The sequence below is a fragment of the Crocodylus siamensis genome, chromosome 6 (genome assembly GCF_052110815.1).
Source record: "Crocodylus siamensis isolate JL-2025a chromosome 6, ASM5211081v1, whole genome shotgun sequence".
Classification (NCBI taxonomy): Eukaryota; Metazoa; Chordata; order Crocodylia; family Crocodylidae; genus Crocodylus; species Crocodylus siamensis.
Window position 1 is genome coordinate 8,139,048 of NC_143400.1, and position 25,249 is coordinate 8,164,296.

Genomic DNA, 25,249 nt, shown 5'->3' on the forward strand with positions numbered 1-25,249 from the left:
GCTCCTTTCTTCCCCTTTGCATTTGCTCCCCGGGGAGAGAAGGAGCTGCGGGGGGCTGAGAACGGCCGCATCAGCCCCGGGAAGCCCTGGGAAATCAAACTGGAGCTGAACCTTGGCCAAGCCCCAGCAGTGAGAACCAGGGAAGAGGGGACCAGGCGTCAGGCAGTGCCTGCCCCCCACCTCCTCCTCCATGGCTTTCATTCCTCTGTGCTTTCCCCCGCATCTTGTCTCTGCTTTCTTTTCTTTCTCATCTATCTCTTTTCTTCTCCCTTCTATTCCCTCCCTTGGTTCAGTTCTTCCATCCCCCAGTTTCTTCCACTCTTTGGCTTCCTTCCTCCCCTTCCCACTATTTCTTTGCTTGTTGCTTTTTCCCATTCTTTTCTCTTTCCTTCCCCTCCATCCTTTCCTCCTCCTTCTGTTTCATTTGATCCCCCTTCTCTTTTACCTCCCTTCTCTTCCCCTTTTGCTTTTCTCTCTCCCACCTCCTTTCTCTTTCTTCTTCCCTCCTTTCCTTTCCCCATCCTCCTTTTTCTCTTTTTTCCTCCCTCCATGTCCTCTTCTTTCTTTCCCTCCCCTCCCCTCTTCCTTCTTTTCTTTTCTTCCCCCTCCTTTTCCTCTTTTTCTCGCTCTTATTTCTTTCCTTTTCCCTCCCTCCTCCTTTTCCCCTTTTCTTTTCTTTTCTTAGCTCAGAGGGAGCCAGGATAAATCTGAAGATGTTGACTTCTCCCCCTCCACCCCCTTCCCTCCTCCTTTATTGGATACTAGCGGGTCCTCAAAGGCTCCTAGGCTGTAATTAGAGGGTGGATCCTAGAGCAATGCGAGGAGCTCCCCCACCCCCCAGTCCCTTCTAACTACAGATCAACTAGTTCCCTCTCCCTGTCTCTGCCTTCTCAAAATCTACTGCAACCGCCCCAGGCTGGGACACACTCAGAGATGGCATCTCCAGCGCTCGAGGTAATCTCCCCTCTGCATGCATTCAGGGGCCTTAGAGAATCCTGACTTAGCAGCAATTGGGTTTTCTCAAGCCAGGTGGAAGCTAAACCCCAAGGAGCTGATAAAAGTAAGAAGCGCTCTCTTTTTTTTCTTCTTCTTCATTTCTTTGCACTTTTATGGGGGTGGAGGGGGGTGGCGATGAGTTTGAATCCATTGGGGGATGCTCCCCTTGGGGTATCTGCAGAGGGTGGGTAACACTGGCCAAAAGACAGGGGCTAAACAGCAGAGATGAGAGAGATCTCCTTCCAGCTGGGGAGTGCGAGTAGCTGTGGGGAGAGATCCTGGCTGCCCTGCCTTGAGTGTCATCTGTATTTCGTTTGTGTGCGTGCATGGTGGCAGGGGGGAAGCCTTGCAAAATCAACCCAGGACTCTGTGTGAGTGTGTGTGTTTAGGGAAGGGGGGGGGGTCTTCTCCTTTTTTCCAATGCAAGGCAGAACTTGGAAGAGTTAAAATGAAATCCCTTGAAGTTTCTAGCTTCCCCACCCATCCCCAGCAGTGATAGCCGTTGGAGCAAAGGTTGGGCGACAGTCAGAAAACCAACTGCCCAGCCACTGTATTCACAAATATTTAGGTTTTGGTTGAGGACAAACTCACACTTCAGGGCTATTTTCAGGTTTTATTGGCTACGGATATTTCACAGTCTGGAGTTTCTATTTAAAGAGTTGTTTTTAAGGCTTTTAAAAAAAATAATCTTTTTTTCATGATCCTATGGGATTTTACAGAGAAATAGCATTAGACGGAACAGGGGGTGGGTTTTGGGGTTTTCTTTTTTTAGGGAATAAAGTTGCTTGAGAAAAGTTTTCTGTTTAATTAAGGGAGAAGATGATAAGGAGGGGATTGAATTAAGGAGAGGAAATAACTATTAGGCATGGCAAAGTAAAACCAGAGACAAACCCGAATGTTAATAATCAGAAAGGACCTGGTAATGAGAACAGCAACTAGTTTGAAATCTAATTTTTGGGGCCGTTGACCGATTTAGGGCTGGGAGGACATGCATTTCTCAAGCCATGATCTATATTAAAAGCCCCCAGATCTGAAGGGACCTTCCATTGGTTTGAGTCACAGCCCCAGAAGGAAAGACGGTGGTGGTAGGAGGCATGGCTCATGTTAGAGCAATGGTGTGTCAGCTTGCAGGGACCAGGGCCCGGGCCCGGGCCCGGGGCAATGGGTATGTTAGGTAGAAGGAAGGCTGTAAGTGGAAGTGGGGCTCAGAGTGGCACTGAACTGGTCCCAGGAGACCTTGTGACACAGGGGGTGTAAATCAGCATTGCTCCATTGAGGGCACTGGACCTAAGTGGCGGGCTGAGCTCAGTCATTGGGCCGGTGGCCCATCAGAGTCTATGGGATTGTGTCATTTTCTGTCACCCTATGCAGTGCCATACCTAGACTCCTGGCAGCCCTGGGTGAACTTTTAGTATTGGGCCCCCCTTTGCCAGAGATAATGATTTTTTTGTTGCAAAAATCTTTATCACACCTGTGCTATTAATGTCTTTAAACAGTTTTTTCTCAATTGCTAACATTGCCTGTCTTATATATGTGCAATATTAAAACTTGTTTTTGCAATTTTAATTTATTTTTTTCATTTCTGGGCCCCCTTTCTGTCCAGGCCCTGGGCGGCCGCCTGGTTCGCCCATGCCTGTGTCCGAGTCTGACCCCCGAGGGGAATCAATAGGGGAGATCCCAGCCAGGATGAAGGGGTCTTCATGCTGGACACGCTGGGTAGATCTCCAGCAGGTGTCTGGCCATGCCCCTCTGGGGAACTAAGCTTATTCATATTGGCTGAATCTGGCTATCGGAGCACCCAGAGCCTTGCAAGAGGTGGTCAGAGCCCCGCAGGATTGGCCTGACGGTGTTTTGAGGATTCCCTGTTTCCCTTTATGCAACTGGGAGGGAGCATATCCCACCATGGTCACTGCCACGGTGCCGACACAGGGGGCTTAGGGAGGGGGATCACTGCAGTGGGTATGAGCCCAGCCAAGACACAGGCTTGCAGGTGGCCCCTGTCTCCAGCATGGAGTAAGCTCTGCTGTGGGTCTGATCCTGTGCGATGCCGCATGCCCTGGACACACAGCAATCTCAGACTTGGGCTCCTGGGTGTCCCTCGCTGCTTGCCCTATCACAGCCGTGATCGGTGTCGTATCCAGAGCTGGCTTTAGGTGGGTCTTTGCTCTCCTAGGGCCCACCTACCCCATGCCTGACTTTCCACTGCCTTCGGTCTGCTCTGTCTGTACCTGGTCGTGTCTGCCTGTAAGGAAGTTACCCCAGTGCTCTTGATCTACGCTGCAAAGATTCTCCTGTGCCTGTAAACTCTTCTGAGAGGAGGAGTTAGATTAGGAGGGAATTACCAGGCTGGTGATCACAGGGGCCCTGTCTCTCAACTCCCCCACAAAACAGTTTCCTCCCTCCCAGCCCTGAATCCCCCACCTTCCATCCAAACAGCCCTGGGACAAAAAAGGGCTGCCCTCCTTGATGAGCAGTGACCTGTGTCCTGACCGTGGCTGCCACCCAGGCATGGGAAGCCAGGTCTCAGTAGGTGCCCAAAGTGGGCTTGTGTCTAGATGCCAACACAATTAGGCTTGGGGGCATGGGTACAGCATGGGCAGGTGGGTCCAGGGGCAAACATGTCCTCCTGGGAAGTGTCAGGCCCCTGGGTTCTGGTGAGTGGTGAGGGCAGGGGACTGAGACTCCTGCCATTTGCTCCTAGAGGGTGATTAGACTTCGAAGGAGTTTTTCCAATTCAGGAAAGCAGCATGATCTCATTGTTAGTGGAACAGGTGAAGGGGCTGATCCAGCCTGGACCATGCAGGGAGGTGCAGAAGAAGCACATGTCCTGCTGCCAGCACCATCCGAGGCACACAGCTGCAGGGGGAAACAGGCGGGGTGTGTGCCAGGGACCCATACATGGCATCACTCAGTGACTGCAGGACCCCACCTGGGCCAGCAGGAAGACTGAGGTCGGTGGACCTGGGTGCAAATGTCAGGGTGGGGGCAGGAAGGGGATTCACTAACATCCCAAAGCTGGAGGTGGAGATGGGCACATCTTTTTGGAGAAAAAAATCCCATTCCCCCTTTAAAAATGAACCAAATTTGATTTGGGAGCTGCAGTGGGTTCCACCAGAGGCCAGTGAGGCTCACATCCCCCCAAGTCTGGAGGAGCTCAAGGCCAGATGGCAATCAAGCTCTGAGAGAGCCCAGGTCCCATTCAGGCCCCTCAGCACGGGACTGGATTTCCCTGAGTGTAAACTCTTGATTGCTCTGCTGCATCTCCAGCCTGTGGGCTCTCCAAAGAGCCCATCAATGCATGCACTAAATCCACCCTCAGCTCAAGTCCTTCCCTCTCTGCTGAGTCTTTGTAGACTTGACTGCAGAGCCTACAACTTGTTGCATCTGCTGAGATTCTCCAGGAGAGACCGGCTCTTCTTGTCCCCCAATACAAAACACCTGCACTCTGACAACTCCTTTGCTCTTGGTGGCTGAAAGACCAGAGGTAAAAGGTCTTTTATAAGGTAGGGAAGAATTATACCATTGGATCTTCCCTGTAGATTTTTCTGCCCTGCAATGCCAGTCTGGTTATAATGGCTATTTATTTGTATCATGTTAGCACCCAGAAGACCTGATCCTGGAACAGGACCCCTTGCTGCACTAGGTGCTGTACAAACCCAGAGCAAACTGGCCTCCCCAGGGAGCTCAGAAGCTAAGAGGCAGGGGATGGGAGAGCATAAGGAAGCAGGGAGACAACGGGGCAACATGAAGGGCAGGGGTCTCAGGAGCCAATTTCCAAAGCTGCCTGGGGGCGGTGGGGGGGATGGTTATCATCATTAAAATGTCCCATCATCAGTGCCTCTTGCCATGACATCTTGGAGGCCTGAGAGGAGATCAGGGCTCTGCTGAGAGGCAAGCTGAAGGATGATGCCTGCCAGAGAGAGCTTACAGGGTGACTGGAACAAAAGGTGGGTCAGTGGCACAGCTGGGAAGAGAACCCAAGTGTCTTGAGACCACTGGGAAACATGTCTCCCATTCAGATGAACCCCCTAGACAACTCGGAAGCCCCTTCCTTTGCCTATACCAATAATGGCTTTTGCAAAGATTAACAAGCCCCTCCTGCCTAAGGTAAGGCAGAGGTCATAGGGCTGGGGAAACTGAGGCGCAGGATCTATTCATGAGGTGGGAACATTTGCAGCTGCTATCAGCACCCACTCTGTAGGCCTTGTCTTCTGGCTCAAATCACTAATACCTCAGAGACAAATTTTCCTATTTAATTTGTCGTGTGTGTCAAGAAGTGGTGTATAGCTCCAGGCATGCGTGGTCAAGAACTTGAAGAGGAGCTGGTGCCGAAGAGGAAGGCACAGGGGGATGGGGTAGCTGATCTGATGAGAAGAGGAGAGAAGAGGAGAGTTTGGCTTGTCCAGCTCCTGGGCAAACATAGGCAGAAGGTGAAGGCCACAAGTTAAGAGATCCTGTGGGTGCAAGCGCTGTTGGAACAGATTGACTGGGGCTAGATGAAGGCTGGAAGGGAAAATATTGGGGCAGTAGGAGCCGCCCCCTAGCAGAGCACTGGGGACAAAGAAACCCAGATCCTTGTCAGAGGGGACTTGGTACTTTTAGGAGTGGATGATGCAATGTCTGCGATAGCTGGGGGCTGGAGTCGGTGGCCTGTCCTATACCAGTCCTTCATGACTCTAAGGAGGATGTTTCAATTGGATCAAATCTAAAGGCACCACAGCTTTAAACTAGATCTGACACCACCTGGGCAGGGGTATTGCTAAGGCAAGGCTTTGACACATTTGGATTACGTGGATGCAGTCTGACTACCGGCTGTACTGCAAGCCCTGCATCAGTTTGGCTCCATGGGTTCTCAATTTTATGTTATTGCTTTATGAATTGTGTCGATTTTGGCCAGCTGTGCCAAGATGCCAGCAAAGAGAGGGGACCCCGTGTGCTGGGTGATGCATAAGCCCAGAGTAGCAGTGAATCCTTGCCCCAAGGTGGTGACAGTCTAAATAAATAAGCCAGATTCAGAGCAAGGAAGAGACCCCTGGGCAGAGTGAGCACTGTGATAGCAGCCAAAGATGTGGTGTGTGCATTGCGCAGAGGGTGTTGGAGGCTGTTAGAAGAATGTAGTGTTCAGTAATCACTCACAGCCAAAGGGGTCAGTTAAATGGAGGCATCTTCAAGGCCAAAGGGAGGATGGGAAGGGGTGATTTTACGATGGTAGATACACAACAGTTGCTTTTAGCTTCTGGCCTGGGATATTTGCACCTATGAAATTGGTACAAGCCCCATACATGGAACCCGCTCTATGCTGGAATCACAGAGCAGGGCCCCCCAGCTCCAGGGCCCAGTGCTGTGGCCCCAGATGTGGAGACCAGGGCTTTATGCTTCAGAGACCGGCTGTCCACATTGGCATCGGTGCACACTGGAGCTTGCAGCCACGCAGCACCTGGGCAGTGAGTCTGCGTTGGGCCATCTGTACTCCTCTTTCCTCGGGCCTCTGAGCAGAGCTGGCGCTATGGATCTGCTACTGTACAATACTGAGGGAGATCCAAGATCAGAAATCCAGGCTCTTGCCCCTAACCGGCTGGGCTGGGAGCTATCATGATAGAGTAGGTAAAGAGGTGGGGGGGATGGGGATGAAGGTAAGGAAGCCTTCCTCACTGCAGGTGTCACAGCCCTGCATCACCCTGTGAGGGGCAATGTCATGCCAGAGACTGTTACAGACTATGGGCCAATGCGTCCACTGCCCTGAACATGGCATAGCAGCCCTTGTCCCTGGGCAAATCCATTCCCAGGCTAATGGCTTTCACCCACACTTGCCACCTGCCTTGGCTTTCATTTTTTTTAAATGAGAAGTCAGTTTGTAGCTCTCCTGGTTGCAAAGACAAGGTTGACAAGTTCCTTGAAAAGCTCAGAAACCAGATGACAACAACAAAAGTCCCAAATGTTTCATTCAGTGTTAAAATCTCATGATTTTTAAGCCTGCCTTGTGATTCTTGAAGCTGGATCTGAAGCTTTTGAAGTTTTGAGGTGGTTGATGTTAGAAGGCAGCTGAACAGGGGCAGAGCAAAGTCCACAGTCTTGTACCTAGAAGTCTATATAACTTTGGGAGCACCAAAATTCAGCTTTGGAAACAACAAAGGCCATTACAGAGCTAATGTTTCAGAAGTCATCTGAGCTACGGGAGGACCCACCAAAGGAAGTGGATGAACTAAGTTGCTACATGATTGAGTGGAATAGGAAAGCTTTTCAAACAGAATTGAGAACAACAGCAACAAAAAACATCTCTATAATTAGTTGCGAAACTGGAGTGGCCAATGTGGTAGGATTTTATTTATTTTAATCAACTACTTATTTTGCTGGGAAGGAAGGAAGAAAGAACGAACGAACGAATGAATGAGTGAGCCAGAGCCACTGAAGAATAAAGCGAGAAAAATGAAAGAGGTTTGGTGCTCCAGGAAATGTGTTTCTGCTTTGAGGAAATTCTAAAGTACCATGAAATTTGTTTAGGTTTTTTTAAAAAATATTTTTCCTAACTCCCCAAAGCTGAAAATCCCCCTCCCCCTTTTCCCCTCCCCTCCTCTCCTCTTTCCCTCTCTGCTTAGCAGCCTGAATACAGAGATTACTGCCTCTGGGCTGGATTGGTCCAGAGATCAGCATCCCCATATGAATCAGCTAAAGAAGGGACTATCCGCTCAGAGGCACAAGCCCTGGATGTGGTCTGGTTGCTGTGATCATTCTGATCTCCTGTATAACCCAACACTCAGGGAGCCTCACCTACTCGGAGCCCATGTCCCAGTACATGATGGATAAATGCTCATTGAAAGCATTTATTTAAGTTGGTCTAATAAAAGATAATCAGATTCACCCAAACAACCTTGTCTGCCTGTGTCCTTACCAGGGGCGGGCAATTATTTCGAGTGGAGGGCCACTTACTCAGTTTTGGCCATCCATTGAGAGCCACATGGCAGGCAGCCAGGGGCAGATAAATATTAATTTTCTAAATTTTTAGGGGCCCCGCGGGCTGGAAGGAATGGCCTGGTGGGCCGCATCCGGCCAGCGGGCTGCATTTTGCCCACCCTTGCCTTAGACCAACATGGCTACAACCTACACCATTGAAAGCATTGGCTCTTGATGAAGAAGCGATGGAGAATCCACCCTAAGGCCACTATCCATCGTCCCTTGTGCCACCCGCTCATCACCTTCTCTTTTGAGGATATGCTGCAAGCCCCCTGTGCCAGGCCATTATGTCCCATACTCCTCCCATGCCAAAGTCCCGCATGCAAGGGGTTCTCTGTGTACCCGTCAAACTATGACAGGGGTTCTGCGTACACTGTTCTCCCCTGCTAGGATCCTCCATTCGCTACGCCTCTGAGGTCAACCCCCAACCTCTGGGCATTCATCCATGGGTCAAACCTTCCTGCACTTTGACCTCTGGGGAGCTGATGCACTGAAGGAAAAAAAAGAATAAAGACAAACGCAGGAGGTCAACATGTTAAACTCACCTGGGACACAAGAGCTAAGGGAGGTTTTGTTATGCTGGAATGTGCTAATTTCTGCCATCAACTCATTCTTTGATCTGGAGAGAGCCACAGAGGTGCTTCAAGCTGCTGCCTTTGGGAGTCAGATGCCAGGGGCTTTAGAAGATCCACTCCCTCTCCCCCCCCCCTCCCTTTTCAGATATTTTTGATTTTCTCCCAAATCAGTAGAATTCTGCCTAAAACCCAGCCTGACGTATTGGAATCCCTCAGCTCCTGCTTGCAAAAGTCATCATGTTACACCCGGACAGAGAAATACCATCAAATTAAATGAGAGAATTTTTTTTTCTTAGATGACTCTCGAAGTCTCAAAAAATCAGTGTTAGCTTAAAAAAAAGTAGGGGAACTATGTTTTAAAAAAAATAAACAATCAAAAAATTTCCATGTGGACATTGTCAATGGCCTTGAAATAAAAATGGAGATTTTTTCATTAAAAAAGAGTTTTTAGAAAGGTTTCAAGAACCCCTAAAGCGGAACAAAACATTTGGTTTAGGGTTAAATACATGGGAATAACCCTCCTCAATTTTTTTCCAGGGTTTTTGTTTGTTTGTTTGGCCAAAGAAAGGCCAAATTTTTTTATTCCTGTTTGACTGGAACAAAATATTTTTCAGAAATTTTGTTTGGAAGTCAAACAAACAAACAAAAAAAATCATTTGCCCCACAAGTCAACCCCTGACTTTGATCGTGATATTTCTACTGAGCTCTGGGAGTGGGTGAAACAGAATTAAATGGCTCAAGGAAAGAATCAAGGAACAAGGAAAGGACAGCACCCGCTTTATCTTGTATTAGCTCTTTAATGCTGAACATGGTACAGACCCCTTAGCAGAGAGGGACAGCCAGCTTTTCTCAGGCCTTCCTCCCGCTATAGTGTTGGTCACGTATGTAATGGAGTGTGGGTGAAGATGTGCTGGTTACACTGGGCTTTTACTGGGTTGCTCATAGCTGGAGGTTACAATACCAGTACCAAGCAGGTCTTTGCCAATATAGCTGCACTCTTTGTCAGGAGGGCTTTGTTGGTGTTGCATCTTGATGTTCCCATAAGAACTGCCATTGACTGGGTGAGACCACAGATCCATCTTGCTCACTCTCCTGTGTCACAGGGGCAGAAGAGGATGCTGAAAGGGAGAGCGAATGGGGTCTGACCAGGTTTTTTTCCCACTGTTCCTCTCATTTGCAGGCCTCCAGCATTTAAGGTCCAGGAAGATCTGATTCAGAGGCTGTATTTCTAACTCCCATGCTCAGTAGCTACTAATGGAGTCATAGCTCCATGCTGGAGTCATAGCTTTAGTCAGAGATTACTATGAGGTGCTTTGGGGGTTGCTGGAAGTCACAGGGAATGGGCATTTCAAGGTTAGGTGCATGGGCTTAACTGGGGCCTAGATCCTCAGAAGTTGGACAGGGCTGTCACTAATGCTTACTCTATTTGGAGGTGCTGTTGAGCCACAGCTGGCAGGAGCTGTTCCTGTATGGAGGGGCTCAGTGATCCACAGCTGTATGGAGGGGCTCGGCGAGCCACAGCTGGCAGGAGCTGTTCCTGTATAGAGGGGCTCAGCGATCCACAGTGGTATGGAGGGGCTCGGCGAGCCACAGCTGGCTGGAGCTGTTCCTGCATTGGGGGGCTCGGCGATCCACAGCTGTATGGAGGGGCTCGGTGAGTCGTAGCTGGCACAGCTGGCAGGAGCTGTTTCTGGATGGAGGGGCTCGGCAATCCACACCTGTATGAAGGGGCTGTTGAGCCACAGCTGGCAGGAGCTGTTTCTGGATGGAGGGGCTTGGCAAGGCACAGCTGGCATGGCAGGAGCTGTTCTTGCCCTTGGGCTCAGATTGGGCACTGCCTGGACATGTACTGCTCTCCCTGGGAATGCAAAAGGGAAGAAGAGGGGGGAGTTTCTGGGAGGCCGGGTGCTCCAGTGGCCAGGGGGCTTGGGTTGCAGCCTCAGGACATCTGCATCTGCTGTTAACCTTGGTCATGTCCTTCCCTCACTCAGTGGCTCCAGTCCCCCTCTTGGAGGCAGAGCCTGTCTTCAGGCTGTAACCCTGATTTGTCCTGGGCTTGTTAGTTGCCTTATAATAATTGCAATCCCGATGAAGCAAAATTCTGTGCCTGCTCATGGTGAGGACCAGGGCCTGGTTTTCATAAACCCTTGGTACCCAGTACCTCCCACAAGGGAGATCCCATCTCACTGACACTGTGGAGTGGATCTTCCCCATCCCCTACAGAGGGTCCTCTTTGTTGCCAGCCCTAAATACCTCTCCCTTTTGCCTTTGGGGCAGGCAGGGTGAAGCCAATGAGACCTTCACGGACCCATCACCTTCCTGGCTGCCCCCAGGCACTGCTGACCAGTGGCACAGGCTTTTGTCAGCCTGGGGCATGCCAAGCCATGGGGGCACCTCAGCCATGCCCAAGGGCTTTTTCTTCCTGCTACCTGACCCCCCCGCAGGCGGCGTCCCTCAGACTTTGAGGCGGCAGCGGCACTGGGGTCTGGCACTTGCCTCAGAGTAACCCAGCTGCCTCGGCGTCCCTGGGCGTTTGTGTGAATAGCTGAGGCTCGGGATGTTTCCGTCCGCCCTCCCTGCCTCTTGCCAGACGGCCGTGGTGTATGTGGGGAGCGGTGGGGAGCCAGGCAGCTCCCTGTCCTGTCACCCTGCCCAGACGGAGGGGCAGTAAGAGGCAAGGAGGGGAGCAGACATGCCCCTCTGCCCGAAAGCCAGGCACTTCCCTGGTCTAGCTTCTGCGCCTGCCCTCAGCCTGGGCACCTGGCACTGCCACGGTCTGTTTGTGTGGGAAAACCAGCAGGGAGTCTCCCCGTCTGTTTAAAGAGTCGCTCTCCGGCCAGATTTGGCTCTGCGCGTGGTGGTGCTGGGATGGGGTGAGCTTGTCAAAAGCTCAGTTAGGAAATTTCCCCTGGAATTTCAGGCGGAGCAGCAACAACAAACTCCTGCAACCCCGCCGGGGCCGGCTGCTCTCTGGAGGCAAGCGTGTGCCGGCACGGCGCCGAAACACTCGTGAAATCACAGGCCGTGGGGCTACAATGAGTGGTGTCGCTCCAAGCCCTGTTGATGATACGCAGGGAGCCCATGCGAGCATCCCGAAGCCCTGCCCCAGCTGGGACCCTCCACGGGGCAGTCTCCGCTTGGGACATTTCCACCTCCTACAGCATCTCTCACGGCTCATCAACATGCAGGGGTGACTTCAAACCAAACGCAAAGCCAAGGGCCACGTGGCTTTCAGATTAGGCTCACTTCATTAGGGGTTAGTTTAAATATATTGGGAACAGATCTAAGCCTAACTGGGTGCATCTACACCAGGGGCGGGCAATTATTTTGGGCAGAGGGCCGCTCACTGAGTTTTGGCAAGCCATCGAGGGCTGCATGGTAGGCAGACAGGGGCAGATAAATATTAATTTCCTAAATTTTTTAGGGGCCCCATGGGCCGGAGAGAATGGTCTGGCGGGCCGCATTTGGCCCCCGGGCCGTATTTTACCCACCCTGATCTACACGTTCATTAATGCACTGTAGGTAATGAGCATTAAATCTAGTGCCTCCATTGTAAAGTATCAGGAAAACAGCCTATTTTAATGCAATTAAAGACACTTTTGCAAAAATCAGGTTGGTCTAATAAAAGATATCATCTCTACTACGAGTCCTGATTGCCTATTTTAATATGCATTAGTGAAAGTGCAGGTTTTTTGTGATGCTTTAAGGTGCATTAAAATAGGCTAATGCGCATTAAAGCGCACATGTAGACACACCCGCGGATGGTTAATGTGGAATAAAAATGTCCGCACAGGCTCTTTACGCCGGTTTAATGAAACTGGTTTAATTTGGCAACGTTACATACAGACAGAAGGAAGGACACAACGGCTGCTGAATTAGCCATAATAACGAACTAGAATGAAGTAGAAACAAAGTAAAAGGACCCATTTCCTGTAGCCTTTCCCCTCAAACATGAGGTTCCCTGAAATAAAGATCATGCCTTGTGTATCCTAAAAATTTGCACCAATGCAGCTTTGAATCCAGCTGCTTTGAAGCACTGCAACCTCCTAACACACTTCCAGTTTTAACCCTTGCTAAAACTGACTTAGCCGCACTCAGCGATTTCCCCGCGTAAGCTAACTTGATTTATGTGAGGCTTACGCTATTTTAAGTGTGTCTACATTAGGCATGTCAGTAGTTTAACTAGACTGGTTTGTACACTGGTACAGCGTCTCTAGCATACAAGGCTGCGTCTTGTTATGTTTGGAAAGTTACTAGCACATTGTGGGCATAACCGGAATTCTAATAAAAATAGTCCCAGCTCAGAGAAATTAAAAAAAAAAGTTCAAAAAGCCACAAATAGTGAAAAATAAAGTGCTTAAAAACATGATTTCTGAGCTGACAATCACCCTGCAATCGTATCGTATAGTAACTTACTCCTGTATTGTCCCAGATGGAGCTCAGATCTGTCTGCGCCCAAAAGCTCATGAATACAGAGAATCTCCATCAGCAGTCAGCAGTACGGGACTTATGACACACAGCTGAGCAGCTATAGTTCTCTCCAAGAGAGGGTAGTTGTTCATGTCCCAAACCTTTCGAAGCTTCCTCAGCTCCGTGCTGCCCACAAAGCCAACAAGAGGGAGGCTGAGTAGTGTTAAAGTGTTTAGGAGATGCCCTGCTCTGCATTTCGCATTTCGAAGACATGACGGATAGACGCAACATGTGGGCCAAAGCCCCGTAGCGATTAGCTGGGAACGGGATTTGTTTTTTACGCGCTGCATGTCGGAATTGGCAAAGGCCAGAGCCCCCAGAGCAACAGATTAAAAACATAAAGGGAGCAAATCAAGAGGAAGTCGTTTAAGGAAGGGAAAGAGGGGGGTTTCGAATGCCACAACGTAATTCAATTAAAAGGCCATAAAAAAAAGAGAGAGAGAGAGAGAGAAGAGAGATTGGAAACAGGAGTCTCTCGGAAGCATTATGAGGAGCAGAACGAGGAGACAAGCGTGGGGGAAAGAAGCCAAGGGGTTTAGAGGCTTTTTATGCAGCAAAGCTGGATTTTTTGTCTTCTTGCTGCATGTCAGCGGAGAAGAGGGGTTTACTGATTGAACTCTAGCAGCTTCTCTGTGGTTGGAGTTTCAGCCAACCCTCTCCCGCCAGCCATCCGAGTCGGGGCCCGAGTCAGGAACATGCTGAAGCATGAGATGGGCCATTCGGTTGTGTTTCAAGGCCCTGCTCCTGGAGTCCTGTGAAAAGGTGATGATCACCCCTGCAAAGGCCTCAGAACCAGGAGCAAATACAACAAAAGAAAGCAAAGGGGCCTTTCTGTCTTGGGACCCAGCTTGTGAGTTTTTGAGTGCTAGATGAGCTCAGCCCATGCTAAGGTGCCTGAGACTCTGGCCTGTCTGAGTCATAGATACTGGGTTGAGACTAAGGAGAGGAGGATTCAGTTCTTCCTCCTACCACAGACTCTATGAACGCTCTCAGGCATGTCACTGAGACCCCAAGAAACTGAGCCTCGGTTTCCCACCTGTGAAAAGGGGAAAGTAACCCCATCTTTGTTGAAGACTGAACTCAGACTTACCGTGCTCGGCGCTGTACGTGTAGCCGCTGTGATCTCAGCGGATGCTACCTTAATGCAACTACTGCTGCAAAGAAAATCCCCCAAACTTTATGTAGGTGAAGAACTGTCGGTGTCTGTGCCATCTCAGCCATGTGATATTTGTGGCAATGCCAAGTCCTACAGAGACACGTCACCAGATACACCATGAGCTGTCAGAAGCTTTGCAAGTAAAGGGGTGCATTTTTATACTAAGGAATAAAAAGAGGACCAAGAAGGAACAATAGTTAAGTCTGGAGGAGAGAGAAGAGCGGGTGCATCTCCTCTTTAACAGACTGCAGCAGTGCAGAGAACATGATGGGTGATGTGAGTGGTCAGAAATGTTTTTCCATTTTCTTTTATTTTTTCTCCGAGTATTTCTGGGAAACTAGGTTTTCACTGTGACTTTTCTTTTTTCGCCTAAAGGTGTCTCCTTTCTGCCAGAGGCAAGGATTTTGTGGGTGATATCTAGTATTGGACTAACTGTATAGTTGGGAGAGACATAGATGAGCTTTTGGGTACCACTGCACCCATCCTCAGGTCACTTCTTTTCTGCCACTAATTTCAACGTTTTCGTCAAATCAGCAAGCGCCTGCAAAACAGAGGTGCCGAGTCAGCGCCACCGCCGCGGTGCCTCACAACAACTGCCATTCAGGTGCCGCATGCCCTCATTCCTTCCATGGACTGGGCTCCTTATCTCCCATTATGCACCACAATACCCAGCAGGAGGGAGACCAGAGTGCACTGTGGGACTTACAGCCCAGCCAATAGGAGAACATGGTAGCGGGGAGAAAAAGCATCTAAACTATAATTATTATTATTAACATTTCCAAATAGAAAAGTTTGGAGGGTTGGTGGAAATATGGGAAGATTGATTATTCACCCAAAATGCCTAGTTTTCCATGGGGGTGGGGGGCGGGAAATCCAGCCTGTTGTCACAGAGATGTTAAGTTTGTTAATGTGCTTTAGGTAATGAGGGGTGTAGGTTGTACCCATGTTGGTCTAAGGACATAGGCAGACAGGGTTCTTTGGGTAAATCTGATATCTTTAATTATATCAACTCTTTAGGTAATGCGCATTCAACCTAGTACCTCCACTGTGAGGTATTAGAAAAAAGGTGCATTAGCCTATTTTAATGTGCATTAGCTAAAGAGCACTGTTTGTCTGTGACGCTTTAATGCACATTAAAATAGGCTAATGCACATTAAAGTGCACATGTAGATGCACCCAAGATCAGGGTTCCAGAGCTGATCATTGGAGCTATACATGCAAGTCCTCCTAGATCATAAGGGGTTGAAAGTCATCATTAGATGTTATGCTGTATGTCACGGGGAGGGTAATTTTCCTTGCATTTGCAGTAGGTTGGGATTTCACCTCTGCCCACAATGCTATAAGCAGAAGTTTGCGAAATGCCTGGAAGAAAATGCGAAGCTTCTTGAATTTCAAGTCTTTTCACATTGTGTTCTGGACTCAGACATGGGGACTTGTTTCCATGTCAAATTTTGCCCAGGTGTATGAATTTTTCCATCCAAAAAAAAGAGAGAAAAACTCTAGAGGAATGTCTTCTCTCTCTTTCTTCCTTGCCCTATCCTCCCAAATGAGAAAACCCCCGTGAACAATGTGTTTCCTCCCAGTTCCCTCAATGTAAAAATAGCTCTTTTCCCCCCCAAAATGTGCAGCGTAATGTGTTGCAGGGCTGTCAAATTGCACGGAAGGATGAAACTGGCTATGCAAAATGTCCCAGATTGTGCACTCTCAGTCATACATATTAGTTGTCCTTCCACAAGTCCAAGGCAAAACCAACCATGCATTTCTTATGATACAGATTTCAAACAGGACATCTGAGACCAATTCTGACAACATGGGGCCATGAAGACCCTGATCCCTTCAAGACATAAACCCTTCTAACTTCAAGCGTGGAAATAATCCTATGGATGGCTACTCCCTTGCTTAAAATTAAGCACATATGTAAATGTTTGCATGGTCAAAGCCTAGCAAAACACATCCCTTTCTGGAAGTATGAGGTGTTAATCCAACATCCTGGACAAATTCCAATTCTGAAGCCATTATTAATGATAACCATATTGGCTTTATGATGTCTATGGTATCAGGCAGTGTGATAGACACGTTGCAAGTCCCTACTCTAAATCTCCCCTCTAGTGTCATTTGGAAAGTCAATTAGGAGAGCTTGTTAACTCCAGAAATGTGGCCGTCCTTTGCAGAGGCACAGAGAGAAGGTCTGTGCATTAAGTGGACTGAAAGTCCAGCATTACTCACTTCTGAACTATCCTGTCCGCAGACTGGAACGGCAGGGTGTGTGTGTGTGTGTGTGTGTGTGTGTGTGTGTGTGTGTGTGTATTCTTCAAGGGGCATCTGCAGACCTGAGTGAGAAAGCTGGCACTGGGACAGCAGGATTGAGAGGTGCCAGCGGACCAGAATAGGGAGCAAGGGCAAGACAAGTAGGGTGGCTGGGAGGCGACTTATTTGATGGGATGCTCCTGGATCTGCTTGCCTTTGGGTGATGGTCCAGCTCTTTTTTGCCCTGCCTTTGCTTCGCTCCCAAGGAGCAATTCGGTTGCCTCCAAATTCCAAGTACTTGTGCTGCAATGGACATAAACCTGTAGATACCCCCAAGCCCTGTGCCATTGCTCTGTTCAGTTGCCCCAAGAAGCCTCTGGCTGAGCTTGCCTTGAAGATAAACTATTTTTAGATCAGGAAGGATCTTGCCAAGCCAGGTGAGGTTGAGCGTGAGGTGCATTCAACCTAGATACTAATCATCCAGGATATCAAGCTCTGGTGGAAAGCTCAGCTCAGTGCAGGATTCACACCTCCCAGTTCCATCCCTGAAAGTCTGGGTTAAATACCAATCAGGACTTGTAGTAGAGATGGTATCTTTTATTAGACCAACAAGATTTTTTGAAAAAAAACAACTTTAATTGCAAGCTTCCTTAGGCATTGGAGAAAAGATTGTATGGATACCTGGGTTAAATACCTGCTGCTGAGTGAGACACAATGGCAGGCCTCTTCCAAGTTTGACCCACACTAGGGATTGTCCCCTGTGTGCCCCTGCTCAGAGAGTTCACATGTCCTCAAAATAGCGCTTCAGGATCCAGACAGAGCTTGCTCCATCGGCTTATGGTTTCAGTTTCTTTTGTGACCTAAAGCTCACTGGTGCCTACCTAGGGTTGCCAGCTCTGTTTGAATCCATCACATGATGCAGTGACATTAATGACTTGATTTCCTACCTAGGGTCACTAGCTGTTTGAATCTATCGCGTGATGTAATGACATTAATGACTATTTTAATGAGTGCCCTATCATTTGTCTCCCAGGTGACTCTCAGTAGTCTCCTGGAGATGTATCTCAAATTCCTGCAGACTTCAGGGCAATCCTGGAGGGTTGGCAACCCTATGCCTACCCTGCCTGCATCCACCCTGGCAGTGAGATGGGGAGGGCTCCCTAAGGGGTGCCCCAGAACCATGCTCAAGGCTCAGGTTTGCAGGCTGCTCAAGAGCAGCAGCTTAGAGCATCCCTCCAGTGGCTGACCAGGGAGCTGGCCGTAGCCTAGGGTGGCCATCACAGAGGACAGTTCAGTTGTCCTCTATTGATACAAAACTGGACATCTTTATGTCCTTTATTTTTCTCTTGAAGAGAAAAATAGAGGACAAAAAGGCATTGTGTTGCGTATCAATAGAGGGCAGAGGACAGAGTAGCAGAAAACCGCAACGTCTCCTGTGATGGCCACCCTACCATAGCGCCAGATGAACCCTGAATGCCTTTCCTTTCCTCTGCCACCTCTCCCTCTAACCAACTTGTCTCCGGTCCCAGCTGCCAGCTGTATAAGCACTTTCTGCTCTTTAGTGGGTGCTGTTTGGAGCAGTCTCCTCAAAGCCATCTGCACCACAGCCTTTCCTTATCCTCCATGCCTTGCCTTTTCTCCTCCCGGCCTCTGCCTGGCTAGACTTTAGTCTAGCGACTAGGCACAGGACAAGGGCAACCGAGTGAAATTCTTTGGTCTGTTTTATGGAGGAATTTGGATGATCTAATGGTCCCTTTCTTGCCCTTAAAACCCATGAGCGACTCCTTGCAGCGATGAGTCATGTATATGCATTTTTGAAGGTCGGGATTTTCAAAGGGGCCTCCGTGCTGCAGGGCCAGCGCCAACCGCTGGAGAGCCATGAGTCAGGCCCCAGAAAATCGAAGCTAAAGCTTTGTGTTCAGTCACAACTCCCAGCTCGTCTTTTTTAGTGACTGGCTAAGTTCTCCACAAAGCCTATACCTCTGGGCGCTGTGTTTTGAGTGCCTAATTCATATAGGCCCCTTGGAAAACCTGACGTGCCCCAGTGTGAAAGGTTTTTGAGGGGTACATGGCTATTGTGAACCAAGAAGAGCTAGCTGGTAACTCTCACTTTCTTGGAAAAGTGAGGAGAAAAGTGAAAAATTTTAGGGCCAATGTCAATTTTGCAAAAAAACAAAAAACCCCCAAAAATTAGAAGTAATTTTAGTTGGCCTGAAGGGGAGTCAGCCTGAGCCACCATGGTGCAGTTCAGGTGCCTCACGCCCTCATTGCCCTCGCCAGGCAGGCTGCCTGGTGGGACTACAACTCCCACAATGCATTGCAGTCTCAGCGGCAGGGAGCACATGGCAGCCACTGTCTGTGGAGGCAACCCCAACCCTTTGATATTTCCAGACACAAACACATGCCAAAAAAACAGGAATTCCCTGGGGCAAAACTGCTCCTTTTAAATCCACTGCAGAAATAGCAATAAGTACTTTCCACCATGCCACAGTTTGAGCCCAGGAGAGACACAAGGGTCAGGGCAGGAATATGGTGCCTCTGCTCTGAGTTCAGATTTCAAGCCAAAGTCTACAAGGGAAGGGGTTGGGGTAGGGTGGCCATCATAGAGGACGGTCCGGCTGTCCTCTGGCTTCTATTGATACGAAACCTGATGCCTTTATGTCCTCTATTTTTCTCTTCAAGAAAAAAATAGATTCATAGATTCAGTAGAGGACAGAAAGGCGTCCAGTTTCGTATCGATAGAGGGTAGAGGATGACCGGGCTGTCCTCTATGATGGCCACCCGAGGTAGGGGCTTCATTTGGAAAGAAGTAGGTGCCACCCAATTTTAATTCCCTGCTTTACTACAGGATCATTGTGTAGCCCTGGTCAAGTCACCTATTTTAATCATTGGATATTTTAATGACTGAAGCTGTAGAGCGGTGTTGAGTGGGATTTTCTAAAGCATTAGCTTCTCTGGGAATGAAACATTCAGGCACTTGGAAAAATGCGCCAAGCATCCTGCGGACCTAAATACCTTTAAAAATCTGGTAGTTCCTCACAATGGTAAGGTGCCTAAATACCTTGGATGAGTGGGGCCCTTATGCCTCAGTTCCCTGTTTATCTAATGCCCTGTGTCATCAAAGCTCCTTTTGGCTCAGTGCACCAAAGGCCCAGAGGTGCTGAGACGAGGGGTCAAACAGGTTTGGGCCCTTCTCGGCTGGCTGCCAGCTCTTGTGAGCTTTTCAGGAATCAGGCAATAGGGGCTGTCTGTCCTCAGGCCCCAGCTCCTGGCATCATGGGCATAACATGCAAAACTCAGCTTTCACTACCACCCCCTCCCAATTGAATGTGTTGCCTGCATAGCCGTGGAGCAAATCTGACCCTGCTCAAAGGTCAAGAACCAGAGGCAAATGCCAGAGGCCCTAAATACGTAACGCTTCTTGATTTTTAAATCCATTGTGTGTTTTTCTGGGGGTGGCTGAGTCATGGGCTTTGATCGTGTGGCACTGATGGTGTCTCAGATGCTTATGAGACCTCACGATGCTTCTATTGGCTGGGAGATAAACTGGCATCACACCTTTCCAGCAGAGGAAACTAAGGCAAGGGATGAGGAAGTGACATGCCTAAGTCCTCACTAGAAGTCAGTGGCAGAGCTGGGGTTTGGCAAGAGGAAAGCACTGGTTCCCAGCACTGAGGCCACAGTGCTATCAGATGCTCTGTCAGGCAGGCAGTATCTTGCTGCTCTGATTGTTTTAGCTATGGGTCATCTCCCGTCCCCTGTGACAATGTGCTTTAATTGCCTTGTCCCCTATAGAGCCCCACCCCAAACCGAAAGCGGCAGCCTTGCCTTCCTATGCTGACGCTTTATCCTCTTTTCTCTCCTCCTCCAGGAAGAAGCCCACTATGGCTCTAGCCCACTGGCTATGCTGACAGCCACCTGCAATAAATTCGGAGGCTCGAGTCCAATCCGGGATTCGGCCACTCCAGGGAAAGCAGGGGGAAATCCAGGAAAGAAATTGTACCAGTTGGGTGCCGAGATCTCCGTGCCCAAAGTCCGCGGCTCTGAGGCCATGGGGGAGTCCTACACCGCTGCCTTCCCCAGTGGGAACGGCCTGATGTCGCCTTCCACCAGCCCCCAGGCTTCCACCACCTACGGCAATGACTACAGCCCCTTCTCCCACTCCTTCCCGACCTCCTCTAGCTCTCAGGACCCATCGTCCCTCCTGGTCTCCAAGGGACACCCTTCGGCCGACTGCCTTCCCAGCGTCTACACCTCCTTAGACATGACCCATCCTTATGGCTCCTGGTACAAAACTGGCATCCACCCCGGGATCTCGGGCAGCTCCAGCAATGCCACGGCCTCCTGGTGGGACATGCACTCCAACACCAACTGGCTGAGCACCCAGCCCCAGTCGGATGGCCTGCAGGGCTCCCTCCAGTCCATGCCCACCCAGTCTTCCCTCAGCCCCCAGCTGCCTAGCTACAGCTCCGACTTCACCCCCTTGAATCCTGCCCCATACCCGGCAGTGGGCATCACCTCCTCCTCCCACCTACTCCCCTCCAGCCAGCACATGCTGTCCCAGGAGATGTACAAGCCCAAGCCGGTGGCCAACAACTCCCTGATGGAGAGCGGGATTGGACTGAAGGCCCCGCGGGGTGGTTCCTTTGGGGGCACCACCGGCCGCTCGACGTGCGACTGCCCCAATTGCCAGGAGCTGGAGCGCCTGGGTGCCTCGGCCGCCAGCCTCCGGAAGAAGCCCATCCACAGCTGCCACATCCCGGGCTGCGGGAAGGTGTATGGCAAGGCCTCGCACCTGAAAGCCCACCTGCGCTGGCACACGGGTGAACGCCCCTTCGTGTGCAACTGGCTCTTCTGCGGCAAGCGCTTCACGCGCTCGGACGAGCTGGAGCGCCACGTCCGCACCCACACCCGAGAGAAGAAGTTCACCTGCCTGCTCTGCAACAAGCGGTTCACGCGCAGCGACCACCTCAGCAAGCACCAGAAGACCCACACCGAGATGGGGGCCACCAAGCCCCCCGAGGGGGAGGCCGAGCGGGAGGAGGCGGCCACTGGGGGCTCGCCCGGTGCCACCATGCAGGAGGGCTTAGCCAGCGACGACAAGGACACCACCAGCCCCGAGCAGAGCAGCTTGCTGGAGATCTAAGCCGGAGGGTCTCCTCCGGCTCTTCCTTCTCCTCCTTTTCCTTCCTTTTTTAATCCCCCCCTCCCCCCCGAGATAATTTATTTCCTGGGGCACTGGCAGCTCCTGTGCTGCTGCAGGGGTGGGCGTAGTGATGGGATCGTCCCCTAGTCCTTGCCCCTCGTCCCCAGCTTGGGGTCCGATGAGGCTCAGGAAGATTCAGACGACTTTGGTGCCTGCAATTTGAACGTGCTGCCGTGAAGAGGCACCCTCAGCCCCTCGCCCTCCAGGACGGGGTCTCTGGGAGAGACATTGGAGGTGTCTACACCAGCTAGTGCCAAGGGCAGGGCAGGGAGATGCTGTCTCCCCCAACTGGTGCCACCCATTGTGGGCTCTGTCCTGCAAAGCACACTGGAAAGCCAGAGGGGACTCAGCCCTGTGGTTGGGGCGCAGTGACTGCCCTGCTGGATCCTGTTTCTCAGCCACAGGCAGGATCGGGCCCTCAATTCCCCAGAACCTTTGCAGCCAAGCCAGGGGAGTCGGGGGTCCGGGGGTGAGGACCTGAAAGCAGCCGTTCTCCTCCAACCGCTGTGCCCAGAAGGGCCCGCGAGTCACACTGCAAAGACCCCAGGGGAGATTCCCACCTTCCTGCCTTATCCCCAGCATATTTAATCAAGAAGCGTAGGAATATTTATGTCTTAAGTTATGATGATGCTTTAAGGGAGGGGGGAGGAGCATTTCCAGGAAGCCTTTGTATTTAAAACATAGGATGGGGGTGGGGTGGTAGAGGCCCCGGGTTTAACGAGGGTCTCTGTTAATTGGCAATATCAGTTGGGGCATCTATAGTAAAGCTGACGTGCTTTTAGCCCTGCTTCTTTATGATGGTGGAAAGCCACAATCCCAGTTGGTGTCATCCCCCGTCCCTCCCAATCAAACCTTTTTGGTTTTCTTCTCCCTCTTTTTTACCATCAGGAATATTAAAAAGAGCTCAGGGACAGGTTCCTGATTGGTTAGCGTTCGAATTGGAGCCGGATTTACTCAACACCCACGTAGGGGCATCAGTACAGGTGGAAGCTCCCAAAGAGCTTTGCAGTCGCACTGTCCCATCTCCCGAGGCGCCTGTTCGGGAGCTGAGCACATCGAAACACTGCAGCCGTTCTGTCGGCTTCTCCTCGCTTTTCCATCCTTTATGGCTGGGGGCTCTCTGGGTGTTTACTGTGAGCTGAGGCACGTCAGGAGAGGCACATCTTTAACAATAACTTCCTTTCTCCAGGGTGTTATTAGCCCTCAAAGTTAAATAGCTGTTCACAAGAAGATTGGCTAAGGGGAGGAGGGAAGTCTCTTCCCTCTCTCGGTTGCTCATTTTTTTCTCTCTGGCGATGTCGGTGTCTCACTCATTCTCCAGGCGCTGAGTCTTTCAGCCCAGAGAGGAGCTGAATTAGGTTTCCAGCCCTTTAGGCAGCTATTTGGCTTTTATTTTATGTTTGTTTGATATCTGTGCAACATCTAGTACAATGGGGCACCGGTCCAACCGGGAACCCAGAGGTACTACCACAATACAAATAATTATCATAATGACTTTAGTGTAAAAAAATAACCAGAATATTTCCCCCACTGCCCCCATATAGTTCATTTTTTTTCATCCCTTCCCCACCTCATCCATCATAAAGGGGCATGAGCCAGGGTTTTTTTTTCCCTTGTGAGTCACCTTTCCCAGAGGGTCTCTGTTAATGCTGTGGAAGTCTGTATAGGTTAATGGAGGAGAAGTTTTTGACTAATGAGCATCTGTTTGTTATAAGGGATGTATACAGGGATGCATCACTGGATGACGCTCAGCTGGCGTTGCTTCAGTGTTGGAGAGCTCTCGGTGCAGAGAGAGGGCCGTGTGTGCGTGTGCGTCACTTGTTCTGTCTCGCACACATGTGCCCCTGCGTGATCTCCCCCCCGCACACGTTCACATGCTTGTGCATGTCTGCGCACACTCGCTGGCCTCCCGGCAGCCCCTGTGATCTGGAACACACTGAAACAAGCTCGAGACCCTACACAGCCATTTCCCCAGGCCTGATTCTGACTGACGACAAGCATCTGCGTGATGCTGACCCAGCCCCCCGGGCCCTTCCCACTGCACCTTCTCTGCATCTGATGTGGTGCCCCACTCTTCCCAGGCAGATCTGTCCCAGTGAGCTACTCTAAATGCCTGAGATCAAACAGTCCCCTCTCTTCCCTTCCCTTCCTGACTGCCCTTTCCACACCCCCCTACCTCCCAGACAAACTCCAAGCATCTTCCCTTCGCCGCAGCCTTGGACTCCCCTGGAAAAAAGAAGAAGAGGGGTTCCAAAGAAATGGCCCAACATATTTGGTTTGGATAGGGATGATCCTGCTTCAGGACTTCCCTTCCAGCCCTAGGTCTCTGTGATTCTGCGTACCCCAGGGAAGTGGCTTCTTGGCTTTTCTGTTCCCTGCAATACAGCCTGACCTTGCTGTCCTCCCAGAAACACAGCAACAACTTCCAAAGAGCTCAGGGCTAGATCCTTCTGCCATTTCCAGCTTTCATTCATTTAGTGCAATACTGGATTTTTTTTTTAATTGAGCTTCTATTCCAATAAATACAATTCCTGGTGCAAAACCTAGCCCCTAACAATCCCCGGCTGTCTTAACGGTGAGCTGGAACCCTGTAAGAGAGGCAGGTTTGAACAAAGACCTCCTTTCTCCAGCGTGTTAGTCCTTGAAGTGACATGGGTGCTACTGTAAACTCCTTGCAGGTGTGAAAAAATGATCTCACGATCTTTTGTAGGACAGCCTCCTGATTTTGGAGGGTTTGGAGGCGGCGAGATGAAGCTCGGCCGTGTTGATCCTTGTGGTTGAGCGGCTAAGTTCTTCAACCGCTCTGCCGCTGTGAGTTAGGATCTTTTGAAGGGCCGGCTCCGCAGGGTGCTAGCTTTGACAGCTCTTCTCACGTGACCCCAGACAATAGCAGGATGTGGCTTCTGGGCCTTTCTCTTTCCCCACCCTTTCTTTTTTGGTGCCTTGGCCTGCCAGGAAATCCAAAGGCAGCACTGCGTTTGCGGGATCTATTCCCTCTCACCGGAGAGGGTCCATGTGGGGCCAGCGTCTTCACTGGCGTCTTCAAGCGCCCCAGCTTCATCCCTTCCACTTTTAACAAGCTCCCACCTCAAATTCCCCAGTAACAGAGAATGCAGTGGCAGCATTCAGCTGGGAGCTATATGGAGCAACTGGTGTGAGTGCCTTATTACAGATCCCCCTCTACCTGTGGGTCCCAGCCAGGGGCTCTCACTTCTTCAGCAGCCTGTGCTTTTAGTCCAGGCAGTCGTGGGTTCAATTCCCCAGGAGGGACAACCAGGATGATGGCCATTACCTCGGTGGATGCCAATTCTCTGGACATCAGTAAGCTCAGGACGGTGTCTGAATATGAACCCCCTCTCCACACCCTGCTTGTTTTGGAACTCTTTAATTATTTGGATTTTGGGTTTAATTTAATTAATAAACGATGAGCTGTGTTGAACCCTTGCAAACCTTATCATTTCTTTATTAACAGAGCCGCTGTCGGCCAGGGTGGGGAAGACAAAGTGACACCCAAAGTGCTGTTGATAGAAATGTGTGTGAGGAAGAAGAGGGGAATGAAACTGCTCCTAATGCACGACTCAGGCAATAGTGGAAAAGCCCGGTTTGGCCAGGATAACTATGCTCACCCCAGAGCGATGCCACGGGCCT

General features: G+C 50.3%; 1 protein-coding gene across 2 annotated transcripts; it reads left to right on the forward strand.

Annotated features, from left to right (window-relative positions):
* The first annotated feature begins 304 nt into the window (after nucleotides 1–304).
* On the forward strand, nucleotides 305–25,035 carry SP7 (Sp7 transcription factor). Of its 2 annotated transcripts, none has more exons than XM_090054493.1 (2): nucleotides 305–1,060; nucleotides 20,267–25,035. In XM_090054493.1, the coding sequence occupies exons 1-2, from the start codon at nucleotides 971–973 to the stop codon at nucleotides 21,539–21,541; spliced, it is 1,365 nt and encodes a 454-aa protein (XP_089910619.1). In that variant the 5' UTR covers nucleotides 305–970; the 3' UTR covers nucleotides 21,542–25,035. The 2 variants fall into 2 exon arrangements, with proteins under 2 accessions (XP_089910619.1, XP_089910620.1); XM_090054494.1 differs by having other exon boundaries at nucleotides 309–954.
* The last annotated feature ends 214 nt before the right edge of the window (nucleotides 25,036–25,249 follow it).

What these genes read in the sequence shown, in the direction of transcription:
- SP7 (XM_090054493.1), top strand. Translation starts at nt 971, where the DNA reads ATGCATTCAGGGGCCTTAGAGAATCCTGACTTAGCAGCAATTGGGTTT. An exon ending in ACCCCAAGGAGCTGATAAAA is followed by an intron (nt 1,061 to 20,266) that starts GTAAGAAGCGCT and finishes CTCCTCCTCCAG; the next exon opens with GAAGAAGCCCACTATGGCTC.